A 20119-nucleotide genomic window follows, 5' to 3' on the forward strand; every position below is an offset into this window, starting at 1 on the left:
AGTCAATGCTAGAACCCATCCTACAAGTATTTTGCTAGGAAAGCAAAATATCTGCCATCTGACAGCCTTACCAATCAAGCATAAAGGATGAGTGTCTTCCAGCTGCTGGCAAATTTGTTCCAAGGTGAGCTTTTCTTTCTGTCAAAGACGGTTTATGCATAGCAGGAAAAAAATCCAGTTTCTAAGAGTATCATTCTAGCAACATAAAATCTCTGAGCAACGTATGTTTACTTAGCATACAGTAAAAAATATTCCAATGTATTTTCACATACAATGAGAATTTACCTTGCCATGCATACGGAATGTGAATATTACTTATCACTTAAGACAATTCAAAATTCATAAGCAGTAGCACCCAGCTTTTCAACAGAAGTGTCTGAGAACTCCAGTAGTCCTTCCTGATCTACAGCAATGATCAATAAATCATCACTGAGCATGACTCTATACCAAGAGGTTAGAAAAGGGCCTGAAGTCAAGCTAAAGCCAAAGAATGGATGAGCACATTCCCCCTCACCGTCACTGATTTCAAGGAAAATAAAATTATGGTTATGCTACTGGTGTTGGGGCTGGGGGGGAGGGCAAGTGTGCTGTGATTCCTAGCGTTTTATAAAATGATCAAACCCAGCCAAAAACAGACTACTTAAATGAAAATTAATTTCTACTAATTTAGGTGGAATTAGTCCAGTGCCTTCCTTGACAGGTAATTTTGCTAGTGATCTATCATGATTATATTTAAGACTGGACTACTTCAATATGTTCTATACGGGCAGTCTATGAAGACTGTTCAGAAGCTTCAATTGTTTCAAGGCTGTTAAAACATACAAGTTACAAGGATTATATCTCCCCAGAGCTCAGATGGTTTACTTCTAGGTTCAATTCAAAGTGATGATTTTTACCTATGAAGCTCTACCTGGCCTGGGGTACCTGAAAGATTGCCTTGCCTGTATGACAGAGATGGGCATGAACCGAAATACAAACCAAAGTTTGTGACAAACCGTGCTGGATCGTCAGAGCCCATTTCTGACAAACCACCACGAACCACGAGACTGGTTTGTTTGGTTCGCTTTTGCTTTGTCACTGTAGACAACCTGGCGCCAATCAATCCGTTTCCTAGGCAACAGGGGATGGACTATCTGCAGACCTTCTGATGACCCATAAGTGGCCTTCTGCTGGCCTGGAAGTGACCTTCTGCTAACCCAGAAGTGACCATTTGAAGTTTTCACGAACCAAATGAACCAGTTCACGAATCAGGGTAGGTTCATGAAAGTTTGTGGTTTGTGAAATGTGACGAACCACACAGTTCAGTTTTTTTTCCAGTTCGTGCTCATCTCTACTGTATGACTTTTCCAACAATTGAAATTATCTCCACAGGCCTTATTTTGTGTGCCCCCATTATTAGAAGTTGGTGGGAGTCAGCACACAAAAGGCTTTTCAATAGTGATGCAAAGATGTGAAAATTTCCTCCTCACAAAAGCTTGACTAGGAGTGAACTTACAATAGTTCAGATACAAAGAAAAGTTTTATTTTCGCAAGCCTTTTAAGAACTCAATCCCATTTGTGAAGTTATATTAGCTCTCTTGTTTTTATGGCACTGATTTTTAAGAGGACTTCTCAGGTCTCTGCTATGCTGCAGTTAGGCCTTTTAAAGACAGCTGCCCTAAATTTTAATCTTATTGTTTTAACTGTGTATCTTTTATCCTGTTTGTGCTGCCATTTCCATTTTTACTTTTTTTACCATGTTTTACCATGTTTTATCATGTTTGATGTTTTAGTGTTATTATGTTGTGAGCTGCTAAGCATTTATATAAAGAGGTGGGGTATGAATGTTAAAAATAAAGTTCAAGTGCTTCATGTTTAGTCACTTAATACTAAAACTGTGCAGCAGAACACTTCATTTATTCTCTTAGCATCTGACAATTATACTAATTACTAACCTGTAATTAGTATGCATTCCCTGACGAAAATGAGATATATTCACTCGAATGTCATAAAGAATGTAACTTTTAACTTAGTAATACTGGCTTACCATTTGCCTATGACAGCAAATTCTGCAAGTGAGCTGCACAGAGATGGGCTGTGAAAAGTTAGATACAGCACTTTGTATATCATTCTACTCCACCAGCTAGGTTTTATAGCTTTGAAGCTTCTTATATGGAATTGTTTCCATATTGATTTTGGCAGTATTTCACCAGTTCCCAAAAGATTATATAATACATGACGCTGCACAGACTTCCAGGATCCAAGGCTTCACTGGACTACAGTTTATTTAGAGGTCTTTTGTATGGACCCTTTCCCAGTGCAATCTTCTTGACTTCTGCCATAAAACTGAGCTGCTTGAGAAGACATATTTTTGCCAATCATCTAATTTCATAAACAAATGGCAGCATTTATTCAATAGGGAATATTCAGATTAACAAACCAGTTTCACTTATAACCTCATATACAGAGCGATGCAATATGTATAATTTAAAATCACTGGAATGGGTTCTTACAGTTGAGACAGGCTTGACTGAAAATGTGCAGGAGGTGAAATTCCTCATTTATACTACCATTGCAACTTTAAGATGTTTCATGGCAAACATTAAGCTGATGGGCAGTAGGCTCAGGACAGACAAAAGGAAATATTCTTTACACAATGAGTGATTAAGATGTGGAAGTCGCTGCCAGAGGATCTAGTGATGGCCACAGGCACAGAGGGCTTTAAAGGATTCATGGAGAACAGGTCTGTCCGTGGTTACTAGCCATGATCACTAAAGGGAAGCTCCACATTCAGAGGCAGTAAACTCTGACTACCAGTGCCAAGAGGCAACATCAGGAGAAGGCCTTGGCCTCTATGCCATGCTGTTCGCCCTCCAGAGTCAACTGGTTGGCCATTATGTGAGACAGGATGCTGGACTAGATAGGCCACTGGTCTGATCCAGCCGGGTTCTTTTCACGTTTTTACATTTCATGATCTTGTGTATTTGATCAGAAGAGAGAAAACATCTTCTGGGGTAGAAGTACGGTTTCCTCCCAATTAAGGATATGCAGACGGTTATGATGTATTCTTAAAAGCACTGCTTCTAACCTGAGGAAATGAAGCTTCTGTACTGACACTCTTGTCATTCCTAACCTGGAAAAAGAATCTCTTCTGAAGGCATGCTAAGAGGCTCAGACTACACAAAGTGCGTAAGACAGAACTGCATGTCGAAACTGAAGCAAAATTTTTAAATGTTGCAATTAATTCCATGTGGAAAGCTGTTTTTAAAATTAATGGTCAACAAATATGCTTTTGTCACATTTCTTTACATGCCAGGCATACTTGTTGGAACACACTGTGAACTTTGCAAGCAGAAGTTGGGCTCAATACAGAGTAAATTGTACAAGATTAATATAGTAAACATTTCAGCAGGGAACATAAAGCCCATGCACATAATGCGTTGTGTGACAGAACACTAGAGAGGTCCCTTTTCCTTCAAGCAACACCGACATACCTTGACTCCTCAAAATATTAACAAGTTACTCTATACCAACCACACACTCTCCGCAGAGCCTATACACAGTATTGACATATTACAAAGCACACAACAAGCAGCAGATCCTCTAGGTGAAAAGAGACTATATATGCATCATGGCACCTGTCCAGTCAGAAGCAAACCTCCAAAATCCTTTGTCATCAGCACAGTTTGCTACAGCTAATTTTTATACCCGTTATCTTCAAGTTAATCCACTGTAAAGGAAACAAAGGCTTAAGAAATACTTGTGTTCAATGTCAGAAGCAACATTCAACCAGGGATAAAGCTTTCAAAGCTATATCCACTCTGGACTGGCCTTGATGCACATGCAGTACATGTGATTTGGAAGGGTGGGATTAATTGGGAATATCTGCACTATTGTTCCGATTTCCATATTTGTGATGAATGATTAGCAGCACTACTCCAAGAAAAAAGCAAATGGAGCCAACAGTTATGTAGGCAATTCCCAGAAATGGATTCTTGCCGCCCATCCATGAAATTGTGCTCAAAATCATCCGTTTTCGTCCATCAAAGCTATGCACGGGATAATCTGATTCAGATATAGGAAAAACATTTACTGATATCTATTAGAATAATGTAAACACCTGTCCATTCCACTGGCCTATTCTCTGAAAAAAGGAAATTGTGACCATATTCCAATATCACAACAAATTTCTGCTTGTTCATGACAGGTATGAACCTAGTCCATCTGCCATGTGTGTGTTCCCTCCCTACTTTCTTTGTGTACAAAGCTTTCTAGTTTAGAAATCCTTCAATTAAATTCTAATTTGCCGTGACATATACATGCAGGCACCTTGGCAGATTCAAATTTTTTTCTTCCCTGCAAGCCACAATGGTTTAGCACTGCAACTTATGGGAAAGGAACAAGCTTTTATTTGCCCCAATGTTTGACTAAAAGTTTCCCTCACCAGGCAGCTTACAATCAAATTAGAAGCGACGGGGAGAACAAGCATGGCAAACAAGATGTATTCACACCCAACAAGCACAAACAGAGGCTCACTGTGGCATATGAAAACAACTTGTGTTTTCACAGCAGCACTCTAAAATAGGAATGAATATAATATTTTTAAGCAGGCATGAATATATAATATTGTTATAGCTCAAATTGTGTCAGTGTTATTCCAAAATTATCTCACCAAGGATTTGGGAAAAGATTTGAGTCAAGCCTACTGGCTATAGCAATCGAAGAAAAATAAAACAACTGGCAAAAGGTGCTTCCTTTGTGCTGCCTAAATTAAACTACAACTCTCACCAGAAGTTTTTGTGTAGTAATGTGAGCAGGCTTTTCAGTTTTTACTTTGAGATTTAAATTCTGTTGAATTTGGAAGGCCAAGCCTTCCTCCTCAGCGGAAATGCAAAGACTCCTCAGCACCCAACCCCACCGTGTTCCTCATCCCATCCAGCCTGCCAAGGCCAAAGTACACTTCCAAAGTTCCCGCCTCCCCGCGTACCACTACTAGGCCTCTAAACTTCTCACATGCAAAAAAAAAAAATATTTCCCACATGCAGCTGCAAGTCACATTATTAGACTATGTCCAAATCCCCAAGATGTCCAGACCTTGTGTTGAATGCCCTGAAAGACAAAGAATCATGAAAATGGTTGCTGTTCGCAAGCATGTGCACTGGGGTTTTCAAAAAGAAACTCAACCCCAACAGCACATCCTTGGCCTCAGAACTCTGCTATGTAGGTTCATGGCAGCTTCTGAGAATCTGCTTTTGCCCTAAATGTTTAACAACAATGTGTTCATTTTGCTGGCTTGCAGATCATGCTAAACAGTTGCAAGCTGCAAATCCAATGAGTTTAAAGCATATGAAAAAAGATGGCACAGTTACTGAAGCATTCAGTAAAGGATACTGTATGTTATATCTAAGGAATACTTTCCAGCAGGCAGAGTAGGGAGCAAGCTGTTCTTCCTCTCTATGAGGCGATACAGCTTACGAAATGTAGGCAATGCTGCCGTACGCATCCACACAATGAAGTCTTCATTGATGAACCCATTGTTGTCTGGGTCTGAATCCAACTGATACACTGGTTTGCGCCAGTTGACAGGCTTTGCTGTGCCTTAAAAACAAAACAGCATGTAAGCACTATTTTAAGTCTCTAAGCTTTCTTACTTTATACATTACATTTGTTACCCAGCTCTAGTTAAAAGGAGAAGACCTTGCATACATTTTTGGCAGCTGTCCTTTCCTAACCTGTTCAGACTTTATGACTCATCTTACTCATTCAACTTAAGTAATTTCAATTTTCCCCACAGCCAACAAAATAAAGCATAACTGCTGTGCAAGCAATCATCTGGAAGCATGGAGAATAAACTAGACAGTTGGTGAATCTGTGGGCACTGAAAGAAAAGCCAGATAATAGTCTGAATAAGGATTAAAGTGTTGGAAACTGAGTAAAGATTAAACCTGTAAACAAGCTTGCATGCATGCCACAATATCTACCTAATCTTTGTATACAATTTTCCACTAACCAGTATTGTTTCCTTCAAAATGCATAAAGATTTTTTTCAACAGCAAACAAATTTAGCTCATATTGTAGCAAACACAATAACCATTTTAGGCAGGGAGAGTATCAAAAAGTGAAGATTTATAATGAGATAATACAACCTGAGCTACCATAATAACGACCTTACCATGAAAAAGTACTGTTAAGTTATCATCATCTCCAACAGGATTCCTAAACTTCACGTATTTGTCGGTCCACCAAGCAATACCCTTTTTATTCAGCTTAATAAGATGTGTTCCATTTTGATCAATATGATATAATGTTAATGTATCTACAAGGAAAAACAAATAAAAGTTAATCACTCTCAACATTTTCTGCTCTATGAACTCAACCATAAGACAAGCAATCCTACTATATAAAAGCCTAACTGTTTTCCAGACAACTCACTTCCTACCCTGGTGCGACTCTAGAGGGTGCTGCCATGGAGTAAAGCCTAGAAGAGGCAGCCCATCCTTCTGATAGTGCACAGCGGGGGGAAGCCCAAACCGAGATCAGGTGCAGAGCAGGTGGCAATGCCCGCCTTCACCAAGCTGGGATCAGGAGTGGAGCAGGTGGCACTGCCCAACCCCCTGCCTTCACCAAGCTGGGATCAGGAGTAGAACAGGTGGCAATGCCTGCCCCCACCTTCATCCAAGTGGGATCAGACACGGAGCAGGTGGCAATGCCTGCCCACTGTCTTCACCCAGCTGGGATCAGGCATGGAGCAGGCGGCGATGCTCCCCCCCCCATTACCCAGCTGGGATCAGCAGGCAGGTGGCAATGCCCACCCCCCTTCACCTGGCCAGAATTAGGCGCAGAGCAGGTAGCAATGCCCACCCTCAACCTTCACCCAGCTGGGATCAGGAGCAGAGCAGGAGACAATGTCTTCCCCCCTTCACTTGGCCAGGATCAGGAGCGAAGCAGGTGCCAAGGCCCACCCCTTAGTCACCTGGCTGGGAACAGGTATGCAGCAGGTGGCAATCCCCACCCCCCACCCCTTCACGCAGCCGGGATCAGGAGTGGAACAAGTAACAATGACTGCCCCCCACCTTCATGCGGCCGGAATCAGGCACAGAGGAGAAGGAGGAGGCAATGCCCGCCCACCCCTTTCTAGAGCCCGTTGCATTTTTTCCCACAACAAGCTTTGTTACTAGTTTATTATAAATGGCAAAAGTGTTGTGATGCATCTATTTCCTACTGTCAGAATTCAGGGTTTGCATGTGGATGCTCTTTTAAGGTGTTTACTGCAACTGTAGAGATAGGAGGCACCAAAGTTCAGAATAAAAGATGGCTCAAAAGCCTTCACCACCTTCGCTTGGCTGGGATCAGTTTTGAGGTTAATTTGTCAAAATAATCATACTAACTGTACAAGGATAAAAGGTCACACACACACACCCCAACTGGCAGTTATTTGGCCATTCACAGGTTCTTCCTAGTCAAGCTCTGAGCTGCTAGACATCAGAATGAAACAGCTGCTGAAACCCATACCTGTTTATTCAACTTAGCCCACCACTATCTTACATTGTCTCTGAATGACATTTTACCCCAGTTGTACATGTAAAAATGTACAGTGGTCCAAGGTAAAGCTTGAATCTGCACTTTATGAATACTCAGAGTTAAAATTAAAACTTCCTTCCCATTTGGCAAAAGATTGCTTATCAAGTTTTCGATATAGAATCATGTCCATAGCATATAACGCTCAGGGTTTAGGGGTGTGTAAAATTTGTGCATTAACAGTTTTCAGTGTCTTTGGATTTTAAAATTTAAAAAATATGAGGAAAGCACATGCTATATTGTCCTTAAATTTTACATATATTATTTAAATAAAAGTCATTTACATATGAAGTTTTGAAAAAAAAATGTTTAAACATCCCTGATTCCTTTCCCTTTTCACATATTTTAGTACAAGCATGGGTTGCTATCAAAACAAAACTAATTCAGGCTATTTTTAAAATTTTATTTTCTAAATATAAGTCAAAACAAACAAGCTAAATTAGATTTCACTCAGTTTTTTTGTGGAAAACATACATCACTGATTTCTGGATTGCTGGTTAGTAAGTAAACATTTCTAATTCTTAACTTGATAATGGCATCAAAAAGGAATCCTACAAACACTGAGTGGTGGTAAAATAGCACCTGGAGAAGTGAACTCTTCCATGTCTGTGGAAGTTACCAGATAAGTAACTTCCACATTCCTTATGGTAAAACAAGGTGTACATAGGATCCATTTCATCAGTGTGATGTTATGAAGTGTTAAACATTCTAGTCAGTAAGTATAACAGAACGAGGGACAAACGACTGTATGCTGTTGGAGAGAAGAGACGGAGAAGACAAGGAGAGGCATTTTGTGTGGAAATTAAACTGAATTGTTTAGGGAACTAATTCTCCCATGTTATGGTGGCATAAAAGAGTAAGGCTGCCTGAACTGACCATTTCATAAGGTTCTGCTTGTTTGTTGTTAAACCAAAACAAATATGAGGTTATACTGTAACATATTTATAAATCCTACCATTGAACATGCTGTTGGCAATAGCTCCACAAGGAGCAATGGGCTTATTGTCCTCACTGGTGCGGTAAGGCTCACATTCCTTACTGGGGTTCTAAGCGGCACAAAGAGAACAAGTCAGTTTGACCTAGCAAAAAGAAAGTGAGTCAGAGCATAACCAAAACACTGGAGACCCAGGATTAGAGCCAAAGCACTGCAAGTGGAGTGGGACCGTAACACCTCCCTCCTCTTGCTGCACCACACTGAAGCCCACTTCAGGAGACTCAGCAATGACTGTCCTGCTCCTCTGACAATGCAGGGGATCAACATCTTTGGATCCAATTCCATTTGCTTGATAAAAGCTTAAGTGATATTACAATACCTCTTCTTCCTATGTTCGACTTCCAAAACAACCCAATTATTTGACAAACATATCAGTAATACAATAATATTCAGTCAACAAATATCTACAATGGATTCTTTCCATTCTGTGACTTAAGTTACAAAAGAAAAAAGCTAATATGCTCCCCTTTGTTCATACCATTCAGAGATCAGGTACAGAGCTGGAAGAAGAACTGGACAGACTGGTAAGGCAAGTTTTCAAGCACTGAAGTGTATCTACAAAGTTACACAGCAAGCAACTGAACATATGTCTACTGGTATCTCAAACACTGGATGTGCTGTCCTCTTTTAGATTCTCACTATATTCAAACCTTGTTGTTTGATCATCCTTAGAGAAGATGATGACATCTGGAATTTGACTAACATATTTTCTTTTGATTTGGCTTGACAAAAGTTTTGTATAACTAGATAGGAGGTAATTTTTCAGTCATAACTGAAATAGTAGCTTAGAAGGGAAGTCTTCACTTTGATCACAGCAGAAAAAGTATTACTGTTCTGTTCTTTGGTTCCATTAAACCCTTCAGAATGAAAATACATAAATACATTGTACGTCTCCTAACTAATCTTTTGCAGGTGGCTAATCCCTCTCAGTTCTTGGTCTCTTCTTTCTAAAGGATAAGTAGAGCCTATCCCAGTAAAATAATCTTCACAACAAATGCTCAGTGCTGAAGCACCCACCACTGAATAAAGAAGAGACTCTTGACTCTGCCACACCAAAACAGCACCATTTTCTAACCGCATCTTATGGGCAATCTACAGAGAGTGTAGAGAGTTTAAGACAGGCTTTCCTTCAATGAAAGTTAGGCTTATTTTACTATAATTGACATCTTTAGCTACTATTATAGTCTGCTAGATATATTATGGTTAGAAGCTGCTTCTATAAAACTGTCATCAACTTATAAGAAAAACACCTGAGATGTTTGGCACGGATTAGTCCAATATTCTTTTCATCAAATGCCAAAGGAAATGAGCACATACAGTAGCAGTAGGTTATGTTTAAGAGTACTTTCAGGTACTCATACAATAAAGGCTTACTGATTAAGTAATTGACAAATAAACCAGCTTGCTCTGATGACTACATCACAAAATATTTTTAAGTAATTTCTACATACCAAGTAGAACATATTAGGTAGCATATTGATATAAGTGAATAAGTAGCAACACCGCTCAACTTAATACTCTAACTGGCTTTAGTGGTTGGTTTTCCCATGAAGCCTAACTGAAACTTAATTGAAATTAAGTTACGTTGGTGACTGAACACATTAGCAATAAGACTTTATTTTAAAATAGTGGGTGGGGGGCCCAATAGAATCAGAAGAAGAAAAAAATCCTACAGGGAAGCTCATTAACAAATCATTATGACAATACAGAGATCTTCTTTTCCCCATAGTATTTGAAAAGTCATCTGGATTTACATAGCAGAAGCAAGACATGCATGCTGGAGCCAGAGAATTTACTTACAAATAAAGAATTATTATTGCCGTTTAGCTGGCTATCATCCCGAGACTTCACATAGCGGCGATGATTCTGATAGAAGTTTGACAGTCCATAATACATAAATACATTGCTCTGCAATACACAAGTGAAGAATGTTTCTGAAATGTGCAGAGTAATTCATATACCGGGGTTCCCAACCTTTTTGAGCCTGCGGGCACATCTGGAATTCTGACAGTGTAGTGGGCATAGCCATAAAATGGCTGCTGGAGGTAGAGCTAAGCACAAAACAGCTGCTACAGCTTACTTTCAGTCACATAGTCAAAATCCTTGTGCTTTGGAAGCAGATTCTGTCAAAGCAATGTTTTTAATAATATGCTCAGTTAATCAAATCTCCAACAGCCAATCAGAAGCCATGCTTGGCAAAAGCTCCACTCACTTTCTAAAAACACTTGGTAGGCACCAAGAAAGGTGTTGGCAGGTGCAATGGTGCCCATGGACACCACATTAGAGAACCCTATCATACAATAAATAGTTTCAGATGTAACTGTGATATTCAGAATCAGGAACGACACAAGAAAATAAGCAATGAGGAATAAAAATGGACCAGTCTCAGAAATTTAGGATTAGCTCACATTTCAACACTCCATAGCATAAATTAACACAATAAATGTTACTTGTCCCTGTAAAGAAAATGGCCTGTCTAGCAAGACCCTGGCAGTATTATGGGTAAGAATTGCTAGTGTAAGAATTACTCCAAAGTTTTGCAGTACAGGTGCCTTACTGAAGTATCCAAGGTTAGGGGGAGGTAAGGCCAAAGCATTCCAGCTAGTTAAGTTTATCTGACCTAGCTGTTTTCTTGTATATGCTCCTAGTCGTGCTTCATGGGCTTGATGTAATACCAAACTCACATGTCATGGCAGGACACTGATTGACTCTAAAGAGTTCATGCCAGGTTGCTAGGAAATTTGACATAAAATAAAAAATTTCAGTATGGCTCCTTTGAGTCCCTTATGGATTACAAATTCTCATTAAAACCTTGGATTCTTAACCTGGTTGCTGACTAAGAATGCTGTACTGTACCTACAAGTTACCATCATGGCTTAGAAAGGCAAGACTCTGCCAGTATGTATAGTATAGGGTTTCAGTTAGCTTTATCGTTTGACGTATCCTTTTGCACATTTTCTTAAATATAATCTTTCATGTACAGTTTTAATAAGCAAAAATATTCTTCTTATTGTGTGGTCTCTCTGATTCCTGGCTTCAACCTAAACCAGCGCCCTGAGTGGATTGGCCCAGCTACCTGCATAATTTTTTTTTGTGGGAGACTCAGCATACCTGACTTCTATGTAACAGCCAGAAGGTCAGAGCCTTCTTTTCCCCAGCCTCTGGGCTAGGACTATTTGGGGGAAATAGTGGCAGTCCTATCTGTGCTGTGCTCAGGGATGCTCTACTAGGATTGCGGTTCTGCTGATCTCCCTTAACCAGTAGGCCTCCTTTTTGGGTCTTGTTCCCTCTACAGACCATGAAATCTAAACTTCCTTAAACTGTAGAATACTATAATTTTAAAACATGAAACTAAACACAATAGCCTTGGTCTTGGAACCAGATTAGATATTTCCATTGATGCAAGGATATCCACTCACAGAGCACCATTTTCCCACATCTTCCCTCCTGAAGTAGCCTGCATTACTTCCTGAAATTCTGTTGCTTGGAGGACAGAGAACCCCCAAGAACAAGATCACAGGCTGCCACAGAACGGGAAGGTGGAAAAACTGCGCTTCCTGAGCAGAAATCCTTGCACCTGCAAAATTATGAATCTGGATCCAATCTCTTGTTTAATCAATCACAAAACAGGAGGTACAAAATTTAGTCACAAATAAAGCTCAAAATTGAAATCCCTGAATTTCTCAAACAATTCATATAAAAACACACTGTTAAAAGTTTTTGTTTTAAATCAGGGTTGCTTCTAAACACTCAAAACTCTGCTACAAAGCAACAGCAGGTCATTGCATAATAAACAGAAACTTTTATTATTTAAAAAACCAAGTTAGGAGTTCAATCATTTTAAAACCCCATTATGTGTCTACGTATCTTTTATAGCTTCCTTTCAAGAACTTATAGCTTCCTTTCATTTTACAAGAGAATAAAGAGATTAGGCTAAGCACTCTTTAATGAAATTATATTTCTGAAGAAGCTGTAAAAGGAATGCTGTCAAACAGATTAGAAAATGAGTTTGCTTGCAAAGACTAAAAGCATTGAAATGTTACCTTTTCCATCTAATTTCCACCAAACAGCTACTAGAGTGGCATAAAGGTTAGAGAACTAGAGCCTGACAAGAGTCTTGGGCTCAGTTTTCCACTCAATGGGTGATTTGGGCTCAGCCTAACATAACTCATGGGTTTGCTGGAGGAAGGCAGGACCATGTATGGTGACCTGCACTCTTCAGAGGAACAGCAGAATAAAAATATGACTGGGTAGTACAAACTGGCAACATGCCATAAAAGTAGCAGATTGAATTTCACACTTATAGCTGCCCTATCTGGGCAACTTTTTTTTAAAAAAAAAACTTGCTGCAGTGTTTTGTTTCACATAAAAACTTTGAGAATTTATTGACTCCACTTCACATTATACATGTTTGGACCACCATGTAAATACATGGGATTTGCTTCAAGCCTAGTTCTTCATATGAAGAAATAAGACGTACAATGAAAACACATTAGAAGGTGAACAGCAAAAAAAGCTAATGCAGAAGAACAGTTAGGACATGCAACACTGATTTACAGAGGAAAGGGAAGAACAGCCAATATGAAGGAGCTCTAGTCAGGAAATACACATGAGCACTGGAGTCAAATCCATCTTCATACTGCTTTAAATACACAAAAGAAAACATACCTCAAAAGGTTGATCCAATGTGAAGTTAATGATGCAATGGCAAGGAGTACTGTTCCAGGACACATTTAAGCACTTATTACAAGGACTACCTGGCTCTGTTCCTGTATAATCAATCTATAAAATAATTATGGGAGGGGGAGGAAAAAAGGGAGATAAATTGAATCAAACAGAACACATATGTGCCTGAATCCATAGTTAACAACCCCCATAATCAGTAGATAGTCTGTCTAGGATCATTCTTGGGGGCTGGTAAGCACAGCAGACATTTGATGCCAGAACAGTATCTAAGCCATGCTGTGCTACATCTTCCTACTTTGACATTTCACAAAAATCTGGTCAAACATTTTGTAAATATAAATCAGCGACACCCCCCTCCCGCCCAAGTTCCTATTCAATTTGCACATTATGCTTTCATCTGCCAGCAACCAGGTTCTATTAATTCCCAAACCAACTGGGGACAGAAAACCATTTTAATTGAAAAAAGCAAATAAACATCTTCACTCTGAAACAAAATTAGGCCCAAACTGTACAGACCAAACACCTGAGTTTGCAGAAACATTTATGAGCATTAAAAAAGGGATATTTAAACCATTCCTGTTCAACACTACAAGGAATTCATTCTAGTTGAGACACAGAGGGGCCTGAATCCAGCCACGTGAAGGTACTTGAGCTCTCTGAAAAGGGAACAATGATTTCTGCCAGCTTCCCACTTCCCACTGAAGACCCCATTGTGATGTTCCTGAGGATCCACTGAAATTTCAGGGGGTTCAGTGGGCTGGAAAAATTGATGGAAACCACAATTTTTAAGAAAACATAAAGCACTTAAGTTTTTTTAACTGGATCACTGGATAAAGGCCAGAAGCATCCCTCAAATAAACACCAACGCATGATAAAATAAGGCTAAGTTATTTGCCACTTAAACAATGACCATCTTAACAACTCTAGACTAGGAAAACATTTTCAAATACACTTGCCCAATACCATCCTAATTTAACTGGATTTGTATTGGAGGACTTTGTTTCACTGGCAGATATTTCCTAATTGCAGTCACTCAAACTAAAACTAGCAAAACTCAGATTAAGAGGCAAGAGAGGAAAAATAGTAAAGGGTGAGTAGCTGAATTTGGTCAAGACTATTTATTCAGAGTTATACCCCACCCTTTATTAAAGCTCAGGGCAGCTCATAATAAAACAAGAAATTAGAACAAGGTTGCAAAGATCAGTGTTTGTTTTTGTCATCTGCTTAGGAAATTATGTTCGTCACTGAGAAAGCTGAATACTGTTAATAAGGATTTTGCAAAGGGAGTAGTATTAAAACAGAGTTATCAACTTAAATCCCTGAAAAATTTCAAGGTGTTGCCACACTCTGCAGCGCAAGTAAAACACATATTGCAGGCACACCAAGGCTGGGATTCAGAGGAGCTCATGCAAATGCAGAAAGTGCTTCTGCATGTGGCAAATTATCAATTTGTTCCAAACCAAAGTTTATTGATACTGCTAACTTAAGGCAAGACAAAAATACAGATATTCTAATGCCTCTTATTTGAGATCTCAAGATAGTTGTGTTTTAAAAAGCAAGTTCCAGTCAACATGATTTCAGACATATTCAAACGTAACAGCAAAGTCTGATTCTTCCCTTAATGCCAAGCAAATTGCTCTCACTTGGCTTAAAGAATGCTTATTGTAAGAAGTCGTTGCTGCTCTAAAGTAGTTATATACATGTATTCTGAAGATTGTGTGTAAGTCAATGTACACGCCATTCAATCATTTTTCATTTTATCATTAAACTCAAAATGACAATTGCAACAACTTGAGATTTGTATATTTTCAAGCAATATTGATGCAAATCATAACACTTGCCTTGATTACTACTGAGCAAAAACATTTGCTTTATCTGTACGCTCAGTTACATCTTTGTTCTTAAAAAAAATCTCTAAAACAAGAATGCTTCCTTTGAATATCAGTACTGGAGCCAACAACATCTCAGCACTGACAGACTGAGAGATGTGCTTTGTGTCCTTAAACCTGGAAACAAAGGTGCTTATTTTTAGAAAGTGATTAACAGGACACATCAGGAGAACATGTAGTACATCTCAACCTTGTCTTGGATTTTTAAAGCAGCCCAGACTTTTTTCCAAGTATTAAAATGAGGGTCTCTTAATTGGAGACTAATATCAAGTTTTTTTCAATATGACTTTCTTAGTCATCAATCCACACATCCTTACTCCAGATGTCACTACATTTTTATTCATAACTATCATTTTCTGAGTTCCCTCACTCTCCTGTACCCCATATATTACACAGATATAGACACCCAAGCATCTAAGAGAGAGGGTATGGCAAATTTAATTCTCAAGAAAAGTACAATATGTGCTGAAACCTTTGAAACAGCAGCTCCAAGCTCTTGCACAAAATATAAACCAACTGCTAATATGGTGACATGAATTAATGATTGTACACCATGACGACATTCATCTTTTAATGAGTACTCTGAAAGGTACATTTGCCAAAACAGTAATTACAAACCAGTAAGTGTTTCTGATTTACAGTGGAACTGTATAACTATATATTAAGGGTTTGGTCAAAGTCATAAATAATGGATTAATTACTATTTGAATTAATAAGAACAGAACCCCATAACATTCACATCCTGAATCCAGTATTAACCAATACAACATTAGGCATATAAATAGCTGTTTGCTCTATCTAAATCCAAATGACTAGTGTTTTACCAAAATGCACCCTAACAACATTATTCTGGTTTGAAAAATCTGGAACATAAAGCTGATTAAAATGTGACAACAGCCACATGACACACACTTGCCCATATAAATGTTTCATGGGATCAGAACCACATATAAAGGCTATTGCCACATGCACTAGGCAAGACATATGCAGAATCAGCATATATGCAAATACTACATACATATAAGGCAACCCATTCTGAAGCATGATACAAACTGTACAGAGTGCCTACAGAGCTTTTTTTAATGGTTGTCATACTTGAACTCACAAGTAAAAATCAGGTTCCCACTTAATGGGGGGGGATCCCCACTACCTGCAGTTGAAAGTGTACCTGCCAGGGTATAACAGGCATGGGAAGTGAAAGCAAAGGTTATCACCACTCCACCCCTAATCCATATATTTCTGTCTCACAAAGTCCACGATTCACTCCCTACCATCCATTTTTCCAGTAACATGCCAAGTTTGGTTTAAAAGCCTTTTTCCTCTTTTCTGTGTATTTCCTGCATTTCAAGTCACCTTCACAATTCTAAAAATAAAAGTCTTGGCAAGCCAACTTCCTCTAAGCTTCGCACTGGCTCATGCTTCACTACAATCGAAAGTTACATTCAAACCTATAACCCAGTCAGTGGGAGAACTGGAGTCTCTCTATAGGCTAACTTCTTAAAATACTGCTGATCATTTGATGCCCATGCAGCTATAAAATCAGAATACCAGATGGCTAATTAAAGTTACCAGGTCTGGCCAGGAAAGCACACCAATGCATTTTCACTTGCCTTTGCTGCAAATACACAAGACTTATCTCAACTAGAGTATCAACATTCACTGATACAGGGACATACCAAGATATGTAAGATGGTATGTATGTTTTTTATAAACTCTACAGATGAGCAAATATAATGTTGTTCTCACCTCAAATGCAGATATAGGCAAGACAACCACTTGATTGAGAACTGCGCTTTGAACATTTCTGTGCTCCTATACATGTGAACGGAATGCCTGAAAAATCTTTCCAGAAAGATATCTTACTTCAAGAAGGGAAGAAAAATTACATTTAATGCATACATATTTCAATATTCAAAAGTCCAGATGCTTGCTAACTTCCTGAATCTGATCCACAAGAGTCAAGTCAGATCTGGACCTTACAAAAAAGTGTATGTTATGGTGGGGGTGGGGTCGTCGTTTCATAAACATAGCTCACAGTGGCTGAAATATCTTGTTAGCTTTATGTCGTCTTAATTTGTAGTTTTGTTGATCTGAATGTGAACAGGAAGACATCTAGAATGCTTTCAACTCACAGAATAGCAATCCTGCTCAAATGAACCATAACACTCATATACATACTATCTAGCTGTCCTTTGCCTCCAGACTCCAATCTTCTCTATTCCTAACAGTTTCATCATTATTTTGCACTGTCTGATTTGTCCCTTCTACCTATTCTCCCAGCCCCTCCCTCAAACTCCCTCCCCAATTGCTTAACTCCAGTATCCAACTCTCTCACACACTCTGACAACCCACTTTTTCACAGCATTTCCCCCCTTCTAATGTCTCTTCTTTCCCACACCTAGATTCAGTATTTCCTCACAGTCTGAGCTTCAGTTTCCAACATCACTGAAAGTGTACATTGGTGTCTTACCAAATCAGAACTTCAAAAATAGAAACTGTGAAGAGTGCTAAAAAAGGCCAATTACCAAAATGTATATAATACAATAAACAACAGGACATCTTTACTGTGCATCTAAACCCCACAGCTGTAGAAATATGAAAATACAGCAATAATGTCAAACACTTGCTCAGATAAATGCCAAAATTGCCCACCTTTCTCCTCAAAATGGACTTTACTTATAATAACATTACTCAACACTTACTTAAGGCACAGAAATGCAGGATTCAAAATAAAGATTGTTCAAAACTTGATATATGATGAGGAGTCCAATTGCTCAAGTTAAGTAGAAAAAAACTAAAACATGGTAAATACAGATATTGGTTCCAGTGGTACTGGCCATGCAGTGAAAATGATTCAAACACTGCCCAGTTCTACACAGGTCAGTCCAATAATTTTGTTTCAAACAGAATCAAGAATGCAAATGCTTTATTCACTACCCAGCTGTCCACCCAACAGTAATAAAGAGTTGCTCCATCATGTGCATTCCCCTGTAATTACTTCCACAGACTTTTTGCATCATTTCACCTGCCATGCCCATTTCCTCAACAATAAAAGGAAACGTAAGATTGTTTTTAAAAGCCTCACGCCTAGAATGCAAAAACCAAACTCTAAAAAAGGTTTTGGGGTCATTCTTTCATCCTTCTTCTACTTTGCAGTGTGGGAGCGTTTGTGTGTTATGTGCCATCAAGTCACTTCCTTGGCAACCCTATGAATTTACAACCTCCAAATCACCCCATCATTAACAGATCAGATCTCGCTCAGATCTCACAGACTGGAGGACATGGCTTCCTAGGGTATATCATATAAATTGTTCATTCTACTGCCTATTGTTCATTCTACCGGGATACAATTTGTTAAACTTCAATATCTTTTTCACGATCCTGCTTTAGAAATCTTTCCTTCTTTTTGTCTGCAAATAACAAACTGCCATTCTCCTGGGAAGCAACAGTATGCTGGACTTAAAGAGAGGCCTCTGAAGAGTTACCATCACAATCCATGAAACCAGCCCCTCAAAAGCAACACCCTCTTCCCAACTCATACCCCCCTCAACCTCTGGAACTCTTGTCTCTTATGAACCCACTGAGCAAACCGAGAACTGCCAGCCCAGTGCCACTGCGGCGACTTACCAGGTACATTTTATAACCTCGGTGTTAGTTGCTGCGGTTGAGAAACTGCTCTTGAGAACGAAGCATTTGAGGACCAAAGAAATGATCCCCCCCCCCCCAACAGAATGTCAACCACCTCTTCGTGTTCAGACATGACGCCTTCCCCTCACCTGTGATCCTGTGCATCTTCTTCTGCCGTCAGTGTCATCATCACGGATACACATTTTGCAAGGAGTTCACACGGACCGGTCCTGTTTCATCTCACAACCACCCTGCCGGGTTCGCCCAGCGTTACACAACGGCGTCGCGGAAGAGACAGGGGATCACCGTTCCCATGACTGCCCATCCCATGCCTGCGCTCTCCCACAGCCCGACCCTCCCGTGTCCTCATTCGCCCCCTTTACCTCGTACTCTCGGATGTTGTTGGAGGTGACGAAGATGCCGATGCCGATGGGGATGAAGATGAGGCCGATGACGAAGAAGGCGGGCAGGACGGTGCCGGCGGTGAGGATGGGCTGCCAAGCCGGCAGCCGCTGCTGCTTAAAGGCCGTGTTGTCAGGTTTGCGGCTCTTGACGGCTCCCCCGCCCACGCTGTTGCCCCCAGACAGCCCCCCTCCTCCGGCGCTGGTCGCGCCGCTGCTACTCGCGGCCACCACCTGGTGCCCGTCTGCCTCCTCTTTCGCGCTGTAGTTCATCGCCATGGAGCCCCCGCCGGGAGGGCGAAGAGGGAAGAAGGCGAGAAGAGAGGAGGCAGCAACGGCAACAACGTTCCCCTTCCTTCTCACCACAGCACTGACTGCGCTTGCGCAAACGTTCTGACAACAAACCCAGAAAATTCCGCCCACTAGTGACCCTTCGGAGGCAAGTTAACGCCCACAGCGGTCGGAATCTGCGCATGCGTCACGTCGCTTACGTACGTCTGCGTGATAAACGTGAAAGAACAATCTTGAGACGCTAGCGCGGGTGCCTTGTCAAAAAAAGCGCATGTGCATCAATCGAGAATTGGGACAGACTCGTTTGTCCTCGAGGAAGGGAGGGAGCAGGAGTATGACCAGATTTTTTGCGCATGCTCTTAGTAACGCCCCCTCTAGAACGCTCTTCAGTACTCCTCGACAGTAGAGTTAGGGTTGATTTCCCGCTCTGCCACAGAAGTTGGCACGTACACGCCTACCTACCTCAAAAGGTTGTTGTGAGGCTAAGTTGGAGGACAGGAGGACGATGTAAGGAGTTTTGGATCCCCGTTGGGGAGAAAGGAAGGGAATAAATGAAGTAAAATAAATAAACAAACTCCGTATTGGCACCTTCTGTCAATAATTGGACTCTGTTTCCATTCTAGTTGCAAACCTATTTGGAAATTTATCAGAAGAAACACGAGTATCCGAGTAAA

At 40.2% G+C, this 20119-nt stretch overlaps 1 protein-coding gene across 1 annotated transcript; it reads right to left on the reverse strand.

Moving 5' to 3' along the window:
- Positions 1-211: 211 nt before the first annotated feature.
- Positions 212-19523, reverse strand: TMEM30A (transmembrane protein 30A). Its single transcript, XM_054970376.1, has 7 exons — positions 19137-19523; positions 13220-13333; positions 10352-10459; positions 8513-8603; positions 6152-6295; positions 5371-5577; positions 212-4044 (listed from the first exon to the last, which is right to left on the reverse strand). Exons 1-7 carry the CDS (start codon positions 19431-19433, stop codon positions 3851-3853), a joined length of 1155 nt encoding a protein of 384 aa, XP_054826351.1. The 5' UTR covers positions 19434-19523; the 3' UTR covers positions 212-3850.
- Positions 19524-20119: the final 596 nt, after the last annotated feature.

Source organism: Eublepharis macularius, chromosome 1 (assembly GCF_028583425.1).
Source record: "Eublepharis macularius isolate TG4126 chromosome 1, MPM_Emac_v1.0, whole genome shotgun sequence".
In the NCBI taxonomy this organism is placed as follows: domain Eukaryota; kingdom Metazoa; phylum Chordata; class Lepidosauria; order Squamata; family Eublepharidae; genus Eublepharis; species Eublepharis macularius.